The 15,701-nt window shown below is 44.6% G+C and overlaps 1 protein-coding gene across 1 annotated transcript; it reads right to left on the reverse strand.

The window, feature by feature from the left end:
• Positions 1-831: 831 nt before the first annotated feature.
• CCN3 (cellular communication network factor 3) lies at positions 832-9,077 on the reverse strand. Its single transcript, XM_025993379.2, has 5 exons — positions 8,881-9,077; positions 8,565-8,790; positions 7,314-7,565; positions 5,699-5,913; positions 832-2,338 (listed from the first exon to the last, which is right to left on the reverse strand). The coding sequence occupies exons 1-5, from the start codon at positions 8,950-8,952 to the stop codon at positions 2,042-2,044; spliced, it is 1,062 nt and encodes a 353-aa protein (XP_025849164.1). The 5' UTR covers positions 8,953-9,077; the 3' UTR covers positions 832-2,041.
• Between the last annotated feature and the right edge of the window lie 6,624 nt (positions 9,078-15,701).

Genomic DNA, 15,701 nt, shown 5'->3' on the forward strand with positions numbered 1-15,701 from the left:
TAGGTTGGTCAAGATAACGCTGGTGGTTTAAGCTGGATAATTGGGAGGATGGAGAGCACTTTGACTAGAGAATGAAGCCAGAGAGGTAAATTTTGCCTGGCCCAAGTTCAGTTTTTAATACATAGATGTGTCTAGCAGATTGTCCAGAAAAACATATCAAGGCTAGAGATGTTGGCTTGAGTAAACTATCTGATAGTGGAAACTATCTGAGACCTTGGCAATAGAGATCGCCTAAATCAAAAAGAATTGCCTTTTAAACCATTTGTTTAAAAATTTTGAAGTTTCCTCCTCTGTGAAATGGAAAGGAGTGCTTACTTCATAGGACAATTGGACAAATTTTGTTTCCCTTCTGATAAGAAATTGGAAGCTCCTCCAAAAATATCTGCTTTGTTTTCAATAGATGCTGTCACTTGGTGTCTGATTTGATTTGTAAATTTAAATTTTATTTATATTTTCTTTTTTATGTGAAAGTATGATTAACATAAAGCATTATATTAGTTTCAGGGGTACAGTGAGACCGTTTTCTATACATTACTCAGTGCTCATCATGAGAAGTGTACTCTTACTCGCTTCTCTCTATTTCACCTACTCCCTACTCACCTCCCTGCTGAAAACTACCAGTTTGCTCTCTGTATTTAAGAGTCTGGTTTCTTTTTTTGTCTCTTTTTTTGTTTGTTTTGTTTCTTAAATTACACATATGAGTGAAACCATAAGGCATTTGTCTTTCTCTCCCTGACTTATTCCACTTAGCATTATACCCTCTAGATCCATCCATTATTCATATTTTCAACAAGCAACTCATAAGCACATAAGTAATAGCAGAGTCACACATTGATAAAATCATGTTTATTTAGTGATGTCTGACAAATAGAGAAAGTAAAAAGAATATTTAAAAAATGTATAACTTATATATAAATACTTTAAAAGAGAAAGCTGAACACATGTGGTGACATTAAAAGAATGTATACATTTAAGTTTGCAGCCTTATAGCCTGACACATTAGATACACATATGAATACACATGTATCTTGTTCATAAGTTTGCATAATTAGGGCCCAAGGATAAGTTTTGGGCATGTCTACAATAATTCTGAACTCCCATAAAATTTGTGGTATTTTACCACCACAGTCATGTTGATTTTGTTCTTATTTTCCAAATCTAAGACCAGCACATTTGAAAGTAATCAAAGGTTGTAATCAGGTGCTTTGAGCCCCAGTTTACTCATCAGAAAGATGAAGAAAATCTCTGCTGATGTGTTCTGCTTCTTCTGAATGAAAAAGCGTAAGCTCCAACAGCCTCCAGCATATAGAAATGTATGAGGGCTGACAGGCCTGGTCCTCTCTGTATTAGGGGAAGTTTTCTGTTTAGCTTCTTTCTTTGGAAAGGAGTCAACTTGTCTGCAATGGAGCAAGTTTATCACACCAGTCCACTTAGCTAATAAACATTCCATTCCTGTAGATAGTCTGTTTCCTAGTGTGCAATGAAACAGAAGACTAATAGTCTCTGGATTTCAAACTGAAGAGCTACACATTTCCTCAGATCTTGAACGTGGAAGTTCAGAGTTGAGCCACTCAAAAAGAGAGTTCAACAGAGACCCCTTAAGTCAAACTTCACTATATGGCAAAATATTCTCATGACATGTTCATTATGATATTGAATTTCACTGTGGACACTCATGACAGTGACATTTTCTTGATATTGCACTAGTGTATAACAAAATAAGATGAGTGTAATGTGATAGAATACACAGTAAAACATGTATCTGATTTCTTAAATTTATACAAATTTTCATTTGTAGTCAATACCACAGAAAAGTAAGTCATCCCTAAGTACTATCCTGAGCTTACCTTGATTTCAAGTTTACAGTTAATCATATCTTTCATTTAAAAAAAAAAAAGACAGATATAACCGACCTTAAATGACCACAGAAAATACATAGGACTCAGGGGTAAAATAATAATTCTTCCTAATTTTCTTATATTCATTTGATGGTGGGTAGCTACAGTTTGCCTCCATAGGTATGCTTCTCAAGGAATACATGTTACATTTCCCCTCTGCTGGTGTTTGGCTTTAACTCTTGGAGGAAGGCCTCACGGTTCTGAGGACAGTTGCTGTGACAGGTGCAGGTCCCGATGACCATCACTGGTTTCTTGATGATCTGACCTGGGGAACACTGGAACTCCACCTGGATGGTTTTGGTGTTGTGGGGAGTGCAGCATCGGCCATCACTACAGACCCCACAGAACCTGGGCTTATAAGTGTGCAGGCTAGTGCAGTTCTTGAACTGCAGGTGGATGGCTTTGAGTGACTTTGTGGTACGGAGACACTTTTTTCCTTTCTGAGAAAGAAGAAAAGGAGAGATCATGGAATGGCTACCACTCCTCCAAAGGGAGATTTTAGGGATATGGAATAAATTGCTCTATTCATTGTTCTTTCTTTTCTGCGAACATGACATGGTGTTTAGGCAATTTGGTCAGCTACAAGTATTTGCTTCCCTAGTGTATCTGGGAGCTTGGGATGGCTTTGTGATCAAATTCTGTCCAATGATACATAAACCAAGGGATTCTGGGAAACCCTTTGCCCTTCAGACAGGTTCTTTATTGCTTCCTGCATTCACTATCTTTCCTGCCTAGAATGTGGAAACCATGTCTAATCATACACAACCATTTTTTGACTTCGTGGTGATAAGCATTAAGGTGAAAGTGTATATATATATAAAGCAAGCTATACTTTTCAAGGCACTGGGACAGGTTTTGGTGTTGTTTTAGCCAATGTATCCTTAGGCATTATAAAGAGAAAGGGAATATACCTGGCAGCATTGCACACCTACTAATGCTTCACATACTTTTCAGACATTAATTCACTTAACATTCTTAGCAATATTTGCTCCTACAAGGATCGATTATTCATGTGAGGAACAACTGTGCGAGTTTCACAGATTAGCAAATGGAGTCTCAAAGGCCCAAAGTCACCAGAAACACCTAATTATTGAATGTCTGACACAAGCTCATGCCTTCTATTATACTATAACCTCGGGAATGAAAATGGGATTTAAGATTATTTTCCAATGAATGCAAGTAGAGAATTTATTCAATATGCCAGTAGTAATAGTTGATGAGGGACCCTCATATTGATAATTCAGCACAACATTGACTCTGTTTATTTCCCACTTAGATTTCTTTACCCACGGGATCCTTGGGTGGCTCAGCGGTTTGGTGCCTGCCTTCAGCCAGGGGCGTGATCCTGGAGTCCCGGGATTGAGTCCTGCATCGGACTTCCTGCGTGGAGCCTGCTCTCCCTCTGCCTGTGTCTCTGCCTCTCTCTCTCTCTCTCTCTCTCTCTCTCTGTGGTGTGTGTGTGTGTGTCTGTCTCATGAATAAATAAATACAATCTTTAAAAAATTAATTAATTAAAAAAAAAGATTTCTTGACCCACTAATTTGCCATAAGTCTCCTGCTTTTCACTTTCCTAGGCACAGCTCACAGCTGTGGAGTCATGAGCCTTGGGATTCTCTTAAATCAGTGGCTCTCAAACTTTACTATACATCAGAATCCTCTAGAAGGTTTGCTAAAACACAGATTGTTGGGCCTTACACCCAGAGTTTCTGATTCAGTAGGTCTGATTTGGGCCCCAATAATGTGCATTTCTAACAGGTTCTTAGATGACAATGCTGGTCTGGAGAGCCACACTTTGAGAAGTACTGGCTTACATTTAAGCAACTCTTCATGTTAGGAAGCTATGATTATTATGCTAGTATCTCCCTAGATGCCAAATAAATTTTGGAATCTTTATGAAATGTATGTAAGTAACAAATATAATATCTCCCCTTATAAAACTGGGTGCAAGTTACACAAAAGAATATAAGAATTTTGTCAAAAGAAACAATAGAAAAAGCAAAATTTTAGAGGCATGGCATGGAAAAGCCTTATTTAATAAAGAAGTAGGGATCCCTGGGTGGCGCAGCGGTTTGGCGCCTGCCTTTGGCCCAGGGCGCGATCCTGGAGACCCGGGATCCAATCCCACGTCGGGCTCCCGGTGCATGGAGCCTGCTTCTCCCTCTGCCTGTGTCTCTGCCTCTCTCTCTCTCTCTCTCTCTCTCTCTCTCTCTCTCTGTGACTATCATAAATAAATAAAAATTAAAAAAAAAATAAAGAAGTAAATGTGTCCTTAACAATATTAAGGGCCTTTTGTTTCTTCCTTTTTCATATTTAATGTGTAACCTATATTCTTGCCAATGTCCACAAAAAGGTACAAGGTCAGCAACATCTGCGTGTGAGAGTGTGTGTGTGTGTGTGAGAGAGAGAGGAGAGAGAGAGAGAGAAAGAGAGAGAGAGAAAGAGAGACTAAGGAGAAGTAGAGAGAGACAGATGGGAGATGGGAACAGAGATATCTAAAGAGAGGAGAGAGAGAGAGAGAGAAAGAGAGAGGCAGAGAGAGGTGGCTTTGTGGGTGAACCTACATAACTGTACCACATGTATGATATAATTCCCCTAAGTGTGGGGAGGTGCACCTTCTAGCACATAATTTTAGGGATAAGATGTTTCTATGTATTCTTTCAAAATTGGTGAAAGAAACATAATTAGGATGGATCCCCAAAAGTCATATAGCTATATAGCCATACAACTAATATGATTGCTGGAGACGTATTTTTAGCAATAAACAGAAACGCTGCCTAATGTTAATAGAGTAATCTCTGCCCAGCCACTTTGTAAATTCATTCTGTTTAATCCTCATGACAACTTTGAGGTGGGTACTGTCAATGGCCTCATTATATGGGAGAAGAAATTGAGGCTTAGAGGTTAAGAAAAGTCATCCAGATCCCACAGCTCGTTCATGTGTAAGCCAGGATTTAGGTTGTCGGGCTCTATCTAGAGTCACACCCTTAAGCATTAGGTGATATTGCCTCAGTGTAGAGATATGTATATTTTTCATTATTAGACACTATTTTGGCCTTGGGTTTGTACAAATTTCCATATAATGGTTCAATTTGGTTGGGTATTGCATTTATCTGATCTAGGGCTCCAGTAACAAGGCCTCTGATGTCATCAGGAACCAATCAGAGCTTCTGATCCGCATGCCTTATAGTCAGTGTTAACACACTGAGTTGATACACTTCCAGCAAAAAAGGAAAGAAATGTGCTATTTTATTTGGCACATATCGTCTTATGCTGGCAAATGTACTATTCCCACTAGACTTTTTAAAATACTGAAAAGAATTCCCAGACATCCATTCATTTATTTATCAACAATTATTTATCAAGCACACAATATGGACCAGGTAGGATGTTGGGCACTGAGGGGTGAGCGAGCAAGCCTAGGGGTGAAAAAAAAAAAACAGGTCAGAAATGAGCTCTCTGAAATCAACTCTGCTTGGCAACTGAGCAGCCAGTTTTTTTTCCAGGAATGGAATGGGATTTGCCAGACCGTCTCGACTAGGGACACTATTAGAGTTGTTGGCTCCTCCCTCTACCTGTGGACCTGCTGCGAGTTGCTTGGGATAATTCAAAACACGAAAGAGAAAAAAAGGTGAGTCCACTCACTGCAGGAACTTGTCTGCCTTTTCTCTGGGATTCACTCCCAGCTAGAGCTGATGTCTGAGTCAACTAGTGTCACGGTGTCACAATGACTTTCTAGAGCCCAGACGTCCATGAGGCAAAGCTACCTCCTCAAGGATGGGAGGCTGTCTCTAGGCTCCTACCTTATCTGCTGGTTGCTGGTGTTCTTGTTCACAGGGCCGCACCATGCAGAGCCGAGTCTGCTTCACCATTTCACACTGTGGATTTCTGTTGGTGACCCGGGTGGAAAAACCCATGCCACAGCTCTTGGAACATGCGCTCCACTCTGTGGTCTGTTCGATGCAGTTGATGCCGGAGTCAGAGACTGCAACTCCTAGCGTGGCTTCTGTCCTGTAGGCTATGGGGCAGACAAACAAAAGCAGCCACGTTGCGTAAAACACGAGGACTGCCAAATGATCCTTTCAACCATCATTGGAAAGAGGGCCTCATTCAATTCTGTACCCACTAAACTCAGGTGCTCCTGCGGCGCCTGGGTGGCTCAGTGGTTGAGTGTCTGCCTTTGACTCAGGACGTGATCCCAGGGTCCTGGGATAGAGTCCTGCCTCAGGCTCCCTGCAGGAAGCCTGCTTCTCCCTCTACCTGTGTCTCTGCCTCTCTCTGTGTGTCTCTCATGAAGAAATGAATAAAATCTTTAAAAATAAAAAATAAACAAACTCCGGTGCTCTCAGGGGCCAGAACTGGATCTCTGTATTTATAAACTCTAAAGAGGTGGCACAATGCTGGCACACTGTAGGCCTTCCAGAAATTCTTTGTGGAATGGCTGTCCAACTTGTCCTGAAGAAGCTTGGGAGACCCTATCTTTAAGAAGTCCAGCAGTTTGAAGAACGTAGAACAGTATAATAGCATCAACAACCATTCCATAATCTATAAAACATGTGATTTTATACAGAGAAAGGATCATGATGAAATTTTAGTTGGATGAGCAATTAGAACCTACAGACTCAAAAGAGTGATGAAGGCAATACTTTGCTCAAGGGAGGTGAAACTGGTTGTTTGGATTATTGGGATATAGACACTTGGACTTTGATTACACAAAGTTCTATCTCAATGTTTAATATGTATGGCTTGGGGCACTTCTGTTCTACATGGCAGTTTTCCTATCTGTAAGGCATAGCTGATAATTTCTGACCTCAGGAAAGCTGCAAAGCTCTGCTTACTGCCAGCATAAATAATCTGGCTGGTTCATGGCTTCTAAAATATTCTCTACTGGCTCTTGAATTTTTTTTTTCAAAAAGCCATTTCCTTTATAAGATAAAACAAAAAGGAAAGCAAAACAAAGATCCTTGCCCTTTCTACAGCATCATCTGGGAAGGTGGCATTTCTCTGTGACACCTGTAGCATTCTCTAGGGAGGCTGATCTTGAAAGCACATGGGTAATACACAGAATCTGGAAAAGAATGATTTCTTTTTACTTTTACCTCTGTGATGTTAATAAGGGTCAGGTGGGATGGACTAAAATATAAACCAGTAGTCATGCAATAGGACTAAGTCAGTCCCCTTGCTCAGAAGAACCACTGAATGCAGCAGGTTCTCTTTAGGAGAAACTGTGCATACTTCACTAACTTGGCTAGGATTCACACATGTGATGCGTTTGATCTCAGTGGGCAATCTGGAATCCACAACTGAATGGCCAGGAACGGAGGCCAGTTTCTCATCGCAAATCCGACACAGCACACATGCCTTGTGCCTGCATTTAACCTGTGCAGTGATCACTTGCAGGTATCCTGAGTCTCTTACCTGGAAGGGCAAGGCCTCCCAACTCTCCCTTCTCATTTGAGTCACAGATCCACTTTTCGCAGCACTCCCCGGGCACTTCAACTTTTCTTGGAGCTGGGCAATCAGGCTGGGGCAGGAGCAGGTCCTCTCCACAGCGAGGCACACAGCCAATCTGCCCATCTCTGCAGGCGCACTGGTATTTGCAGCTTGGCTGGAAGGTCTCCCCGCTTTGGTAAATGACCCCATCAAACACACAGTTGTCTCCTTCTACCGCTAGAGCATTGGGGAAGCAGGGCAGAGAGGGAAGGGGCAGAGAGCAAAATCAGGGATGGAGCGTGGTGGAGAAGCTACGCAAGCTACATGCAAACCCCAGATCCTCCTTTTTCCCCGTTGAAGTGATCTGTTTCTTCTCTATCTCTGGCGGAGAGGTGTCCTCACGGAGGCCTCTGAGAGCAAGAAGAAAGCTTGAAGGCCATCTGCTCCTGCCACTTATTTTACAGATGAGGAGGAGGTGCATGACCAAGAAGTGACACTCCCCAGGTGCCACAGCTGTTGTTCCCAATGATAAAGTCATTTTTCTAGAACCTCTTTCGATCCTCCTACTCCAGCAGCTTAGAATTAAAAAGAAAAAAAGTGCATTGCATATTCACCAAGTAGGTCAAATCTGGAAGGGTGCTTGGCACTCCAGCACAACAATCACCACTAACTTAGAGAAGACAGGGGCGGCCTCCAACTAACGGGGCATCACGTGGAAAGACGATCTCCATCCATTACCTTTCACCAGCCTGAATGGGCTGGTTTCCTGCATTTTCTTTTATTCACAGCCCAGACTGGGGTTACACAGTCGTCCCGGGAGAGCAGGGGTTGCTTTAGCTCAAATAGGACGATTACAGGTGTGCAAACAAACCTGCTGGGCGGCCGGTGGGGGAACTGTGAGCTTGGGAGTAAGCCCAAGGTTCCATCGCCCCCTCGAGCATCCCCTTGGAAACGTCCAAAGGAAATGATTTCACTGGCCCTAAAGTCTGCTCTGCTCCCCAGCTATCCGGACTCCACTCTAAGGAGGCGAGTGATGCATGCGTCTCACCTTTGCCGGCCACTTTCCTCTCCAGGCTCCCAAAGCCACGAGCGCCCCTCACCTCCACCCGCCCAGACCTGGCCCGGCGCACAGCCCCACCTGCGGCACCCTCGCCGCTGTTACCATTTGCACCTCGCCCTCTGGGAGGGGGGGAGGAGAGGGGCAGAGGGGCAGGCGGCGCGGGGGGCCGGGGTTACCCATGCAGATGCCGCCTCCCGCGCTGGGGTCCGCTCTGCGGTCGCAGAAGAGGCCGCGGCTCTCCTCGCAGGGCTGCAGCGGGGAGCAGCTCTCGCCGCGCTGGCGGGCGCACACCAGGCAGCAGGAGCAGTCGTCCAGCACGGCTCGCACCCCGGGGGCGCAGGCCGGCGGCGTCGGGGCGCACCGGGCCGGACACTGGGTGGGACAGCGCTGGGCGGCGGCGACCTGGCGCGGGCGGGACAGGAAGGGGGAAGCTCTCAGCGGCCACCGTGGGAGGCGCGATCGGGCGCTGCCCCGCAGGGCCGAGCCACTCACCTGTCCCAGGACCTGGAGCAGCAGGAAGGCCAGGCAAGAGCACCGCGTGGGCACCCCGCGCGCGCCCTGCATGGTCAGGCTTTGCCCTCGCGCTTGCACCGAACAAGCCCGGGCGCCCGGCTCGCCCCGCTCGCCCCGCTCGCCCCGCTCGCCCCGCTCGCCCGCTGCAGGTCGGGCGCGCGCCTCTGGTCCCCGGCGGCCCCCGCCGAGCTCTTATAGCGCGCTCGCCCGACGCGCTCCAGCCGGTTGGCTGCGGGGCAGGCGGGGGAGGGGGCGCGCTGGGTGGGGAATGGAACGAACCCCGGGGTTGCCATGGCAATTGGCCGTGGGTGCCGCTCTCCTTAGGGCGCGGCCCCGGGGCCTGCGTGTGCCTGTGTGTGGCGACTGGCTCTTCCCGGAGCGCCGGGAGGGGCAGGGTGGAGTCGCGCGGCGGGGACCCAGGGGCGCCCGAGCGCGTGGGAAGGAAACGCCCGTTTGCTCCTGGAAGCTGCTTCGCCTCCTCCCCCCCACCCACGGGACCGGACCCCGGGGCGCCCCACCCGCTGCGCGCGGGGCTGTGGGCGCGGGGCTCTCCTCGGGGGGCGCCTGCAGGTTGGGGCCATCTGCGGGGGCCTGGCGAGAGGCCCGGGGGCTTAGTCAGAAGGGAAGCACGTGCAAGTTTGTCACCGTTTAGGGCACTCTTTGGATGTGTGTGTGTGTTGGGGGGGAGCAGAGAGAAGAAGGAACGTGGAGGGGAAAAGCAAGAAAAGAGCAGGCAAAAGCAAAAAGCAAAGCGTCCCAGCGCCACGATGGGGGATGCTGTTGGCCAAATGGCAAAGTTGCTTTGATTCTAATCGCTCCAACTCCCCACTGGTTCTTAAAACAAACAAACAAAACAAAAACCGAAGCGATTCCTTGGGCTTGGAAGAAATAAAGTGAAAACATTATACAATGAAAATGTTAAGAGCCTGAGTTAAATATGAGCTTTCTTCCTGATAGGAAAAAAAAAAAAGTCTTGAAGCACCTGTTGTACCATGTCTAACGTCACGCAGCACATGTCAGAACCCAAGAGCCTCTGAGAGTTGGTGAGGCAGGTTCAGCTCAGCCACTGTCCAAAGGTCAGTGAGTTAGGTAAGAAGCGGGGAGGTATTTGCTTTCCTTGGCTGACCCCTTCCAGCAAATCTCTCTCTCAGGTGGCAGCCGTGTTTTAAAAATTGCAGTGAAGCGCTTGTCATCTCTCATGAGAATGAGAGCAGTTTTGCTGCTCCAAAGGTGATATTGCTTGAGGGATTAAAAGAAAATTTCTCCCCTACTTCAACTTTGCTGCTGCCTCTGGGATAACTAGGCCCAGCTCCTCCGAGGGTAGCCACGTTGGAAAGACACTTTATAAGAAAAATTATACAGTCTTGTGATGTAACGCTAGACTTGAAAAAGAAACAAATTCTCTCTACATCATCCATCTCTGACACGAAGGAAAGCAAAGACAGCTTGCGTAAGGGGCCAGGCCTGCCCTTGCAATGCCTGTTCCCCATGGTGAAGTCCCTGTTCCCCATGGTGAAGTCATCCCCAGCCCCTTCAAGAGAGTTCTCTGAGCAACTTGAGACTGCTATTACGTAGTTCCAAGCCTGCAAGCATTCTGCTTCCTTTGAGGTAAACCAGACTCAGCAGGACTCAAAGCTTGACAAGAAATTGAACAGTTAATCTGTGCCTTGCGTAGGACACTCACATATCCTTCAAGTTGACAAGCTCCATGGATCATCTGGCCTAGTGCATCTGGCCCACTCAGGTGCACATGAGAATCAACCAGGGTGTATTTTTTTTTTTTAAGTGCAGATTCTTAGGACCCACTCTTGACCTACTGAGTTGGATTCTCTGGTGAGGGCTCTTGGTAGACAGCTTTTCACTGTATTTTGGAAAGGGAGCTGACTTTGGGAAACCTATAGATATAGAACAACTAGAAGCATAGCTAATGGGGAAGCAAGAATATTGGCCGGGTTTCCAAAGTATGGATAGCCAGAATAAGGAGAAATCGGCAGCATTGAGACTCAGCTGACTCTTCTTGGAAAGGGGGAAGATGAGAGGAGAAATGTGAATTCAAGATAAGAATGAAAATGTCAGGAAGTCACGGCTAATGTGAGCCTCTTGGTTGCAACCCATAGAAACCAAACTGGAACTAGCTTCAGCAAGACGACTTCTGGAGGGATGCTGCGGTATTTCACATATAACTGCTGGGAAAGGTGCTCCTAGGCCTCAGAGGCCACTAGGATCAGGGCCTTGGAGCTATCAAGACTCCATCTCTCCCTCTGTTCTCACTGCTCTTCTGGGTGTCAGCTTTACTCTGTCCCACCACAGACCAGCTTCTCCATATAAGGGAAGTGTCAACCTAAAAGTCTCCCTAGCCTCTTACATTGCAACCTTATCACTGCAGAAGGAATGTCCCTCTCCCTTGGCTCAGTTTGGAAAGTTCCAGGAGAGGAGTTGGATGAGCTCACCCTGGGTTAATTGAAGGAGACAAGAAAGATGAGGAATGGGGATTAGCTAACACCACACAGTTGGAATGGGGTGAAGAATAGTTCCCTAGGAAAGAAGGGATTATTCTTTGAGAAGAAAACAAGCATGACAGGCAAAACAGTCCATATCCACTCTACCATCTGCTATAAATGCTCCTGGATAAGAAGCTCCATACTAAAACAATTGGAAATTGAAAATGAATTCATCTGATAATTATCAGGTCATGCTTTGCTGCCTCCAGGACATCTGTCAAGTCCTCCATGCTGGGATAGATTTTGTCCTCTCTGTTGGCCTGGCACCTGTGCTTTTCCTTCCATCTCTGAACTCATTGAGTAACAGTGACGTTACTGTTTCTGTGCTTGTCTCCATCTCTTACCCAGGAGCCCTTGAGAACAGGGGGTACTTCATAGTTTCCATAACACTCCCAGGAATGGGCAAGCAGTCAGTTGTTCTTGGACCTTTTGAGATCCTGCCAACCTTGCTTTAAGCTTTGTCCCTTGTTACTGCTATGCTAAGTTTAGGTAAGAAAGAACTGGGGGTGTTATTCCTTAGCAACTATCTGCCATCATTACTGCTTCTGACATACACCTTCTCTCAGTTTTTCTTGGCACTATGAGTCTAAAGGATGGCATACAGGCTGGTGACTTCCTCCTGTCTGAAATAAATCCTGTGTCAGTGGACATCTCTTAGGAAGTCAGGGGACATTATTACCTTATAAGCACTTCATGGGTTGCTGGTCTTGGCTACCAACCAAGAGGGCAGCTCCACTTGGTTATGAGGGGCAAGTATATTGGTGGATTCACTTCTTCATTCCATTCCATTCCATTCCATTCCATTCCATTCCATTCCATTCCATTCCATTCCATTCCATTCCATTCCATTTCTCTCCTCCTTTTCCTTCACCCCAGACATGACACTGGAGACTCCTTGTTCCTTCTCTATCTCAGATGGGCTGTTAATTGATTTTTACATTTAGGTTTTCAAGATTTTGTTTATTTTGAGGGAGAGAGAGTGAGAAAGAGCAGAAAGAGTGCAGTGGGAGAGAGGGAACCTCAAGGAGTCTCCATGCTGAGTGTGGAGCCTCATGTCAGGCTCGATCTCCCAACCCTGAGATCATGACCTGAGTCAAAATCAAGAGTTGGACACTTAACTGACTGAGTCACCCAGGTGCCCCAATTTATATTCTTATTACTTATTTGTCAGTACTCCTACCCAGAATACATATAGAGAACTCCTTACAACTTTATGAAGGTAAAATTTTATATAAGTTTCCACGTTGGATGCCTGGGTGGCTCAGTGGTTGAGCATCTGCCTTTGGCTCAGGGTGTGATCCTGGAGTCCTGGGATCAAGTCCCGGATCGGGCTCCCTGCATGGAGCCTGCTTCTCCCTCTGCCTATGTCTCTGCTTCTTTCTCTCTGTGTCTATCATGAATAAATAAATAATCTTTGAAAAACAAAGTTTCCATTGTTGTTTTATTTTTTTTTAGTTTAAAAAAAGATTTTAAAAATATATTGGCACTAGTTTCTGTAGCAAGCGAGAGAAATATAAAGCACAGAACCCCATATTAAAAATGAAACAAAGAAAAGGCAGTGACCATGATGCTATCACCTCCAGGACAACTGTCTCCCTCTTCTCTCCTCAGTGATCACATTCTCCATAAACCCGTAGACACTGATTGTATCTTCATTCAGTCATTATTTAGCGAAGCCACACGTACTCTGGGAATGTGCCCCATATATCAACCTCACAGCTCTTGAATGATTTAGTTTCTTTTTTCTGAATTTTCTTCATAGGTCCCTTTCCTGGGGCCCCAGGGATTTGGTGGAACACAAGATAATTCCCATTATATGTTAGGCTGGCCAGGTTCACAAGGTGTACCTTTCTATGGCTAATTTTCATTACACCCTCTTGTTTCTCTGACAGATCTCTTGAGTTCTTGCTTTCCTGGAAATGATGAGGGACAGAGAAAAAGCAGTGACAGGAGATGAAATATTAAATATATAATGTTTGGTGTTATCCTCTTTGGAAACATCTTCCTATTGCCCACATTTAAAATATTTATTTTGTAGTGCATTTCTTACACAAAAGAAAAATCCAGAAGATTAAGTAAAAAAGAAATTCAAGCTAGAAATTGGCTAGAAATGTGAAAAGTTAATTTCTCCCACTACTAAATGACCTCCTAATAGGAAAATGGTCTCTCTGAAGCTGAAATTTTTTAAAAAGTGTTTGATCCAGGGGGCACCTGGGTGGTCCAGTCAGTTAGGCATCCAACTCTTAGTGTCAGCTCGGGTCTTGATCTCAGGGTTGTCAGTTCAAGTCCTGCGTTGGGCTCCATGCTGGATGTGGAGCCTACTTAAAAAATAAAAATAAAAAAGGTTTTGAACTGGAATGGAGTTTGTCAAGTTTATGTACATGTCACACTCCCAGCCTCCAGGCACCAACATTACCCCGCCTGCACTAAGGAAAGTGGCTATGAGCAATTCTTTCTATGTGATTTCTTTATGGCTTATAACCGCCAGGTAAAGTATAACCAGTTCTGCACCATGAACCAGAATCCTCTAGAGCAGAAATTTGTGTCAGAGACAAAGGCACATGCCTGTGGACTGGACATAAGGTTGGCCAATAACCCCTCAGGAGTGCTCCACATTGGATGACAGTGGACTCAACTCATAAATGCTGGTGGCCAAGTGAGCACAGAGAAGGGAAATAATATCACTTAAATATAGGCAAAGTCCTGAATAACTTTAAATGATTGTTCCTGGAGAAAGAAAATATTATTTTTTGGGGCAAGTCCCTATTCCCAAATGATATCTCAGAGCCCAAAAAAGCTTGTACAGCCTCTCCTACCCAATTTATGAATTCTCAGAAAAAAAATAAGGTAGACTTTTAGGAGATGTGTGGCCACAGAACTATGTTATGCTTGACAATGTGAATGTTCATATGTCTAATTCATTAAGTGATAATATTTTATACTTCATGGCATGAATAAAAAATGAATAAGATGTTTTATGTTTTCAAGGATTTTATAACCTAGGAGGAAAATGAAGTAAAAAAAAAAATAACTGTCACCTAAGGCAGAATGTGATCATTTCTGTCCATGCATATAGGCAAAGTAACATGGGAACATAAAGGGAAATGAAATTAATTGCTGTGAGAACATGGAGTAGTGGAGGTCGGGGAACGAGTGTTGGGAAAACTAATCATGTTCATTGTTTGTCTTTTCGCTAAGCCACATTGCCCTGAGACTAACATTGAGTTGGATAGTGCATGGGTGGGAATTTGAAAGCTGGAAGTGTGGTGAGTTGAACAGAGAGACCATGGAAGAAAAGTACAAGGAAAATTCAGAACTTGTTCAGGAAATGAAGAGTGGATTAATTTATCTGGAACAGAGCAAGGTAATGGGAAATAAGGTTGGAAAAGTAGACCACAGCCACCAACCCTTGGAAGAATATAAATGCCAAGCTGTAGAGTTTAGGGTTGTTCTTTTTTTTTTTTTTAAGTCTATCTATCTATCTTCTATCTATTAGCAAGGAGCTGCATAATCAGGGCCATATTTGAAATGTTTTCTTCAAAAATTTATGCTTAATTACAGAAGTAGGTGACTGGGCATAAGTAATGCAGTTATAGTGTTTTTGCAGCAGTGCAGGGAGAGATAATGAGGATTGGAACTAGCAGACTGACTCTGGGCATGGAAAGGCGAGGTTGGAGATAAAAGATGATTTGCTTTCCATGAAGCTCTGGATGAGTGTGGATGGCTGGGGTAGTGATTATATAAGTATCATTCCAGGTTTGACCCTAGATGACTAAGTAGCTGAGATAGCATTTTGGTGGAAGCCAAATAGCTTCTGTAATAAAATATCTCTCCCATCTGACTACCGGGGCTCGAATTCTTAGATCTTAGATGATTTACTGGGCTAGTCTATGCCTCAGTTTCTTTTTCTGTTTGTAAGATAAGAATGATAATAATTTTTCTTTCTAGGATTGTTGATAGTATAAATAAGGTGAGAGATAGAAATCCCTGCAGCCCTTCTCAATGGGGTTCTGTGAAAGAATTAAGCCCTAACACCACAAGGCTTCCCTGAAGTTAATGAACTAACTTCTCTTTCCTGCATGTTGAATAGTGTTAGCATGTAACATACACTATGGGGAACCACACAGGGCATCTTAGAAAGATATTAGGCCTGGGTTAGGTGATCTTGAGGATAATTCAAGGAACTTGAGTTTTGTTCTGGACTGGCTGCTGGTGGAAAGTAGAAGCAATTTCATGATTGGTTGTCTTAATAATCTTTATTACAAAGGCAGGGTGAACAAAGCACGAATAGAATTATTT

Source organism: Vulpes vulpes, chromosome 13 (genome assembly GCF_048418805.1).
Source record: "Vulpes vulpes isolate BD-2025 chromosome 13, VulVul3, whole genome shotgun sequence".
Lineage (NCBI taxonomy): Eukaryota > Metazoa > Chordata > Mammalia > Carnivora > Canidae > Vulpes > Vulpes vulpes.

Coding starts and splice junctions, on each gene's coding strand:
- CCN3 (XM_025993379.2), bottom strand. CDS start 8,952: ATGCAGGGCGCGCGCGGGGTGCCCACGCGGTGCTCTTGCCTGGCCTTC. Junction 8,791..8,880: donor TGCTCCAGGTCCTGGGACAG/GTGAGTGGCTCG, acceptor CGCCCGCGCCAG/GTCGCCGCCGCCCAGCGCTG. Junction 7,566..8,564: donor GGGAGGCGGCATCTGCATGG/GTAACCCCGGCC, acceptor CCAATGCTCTAG/CGGTAGAAGGAGACAACTGT.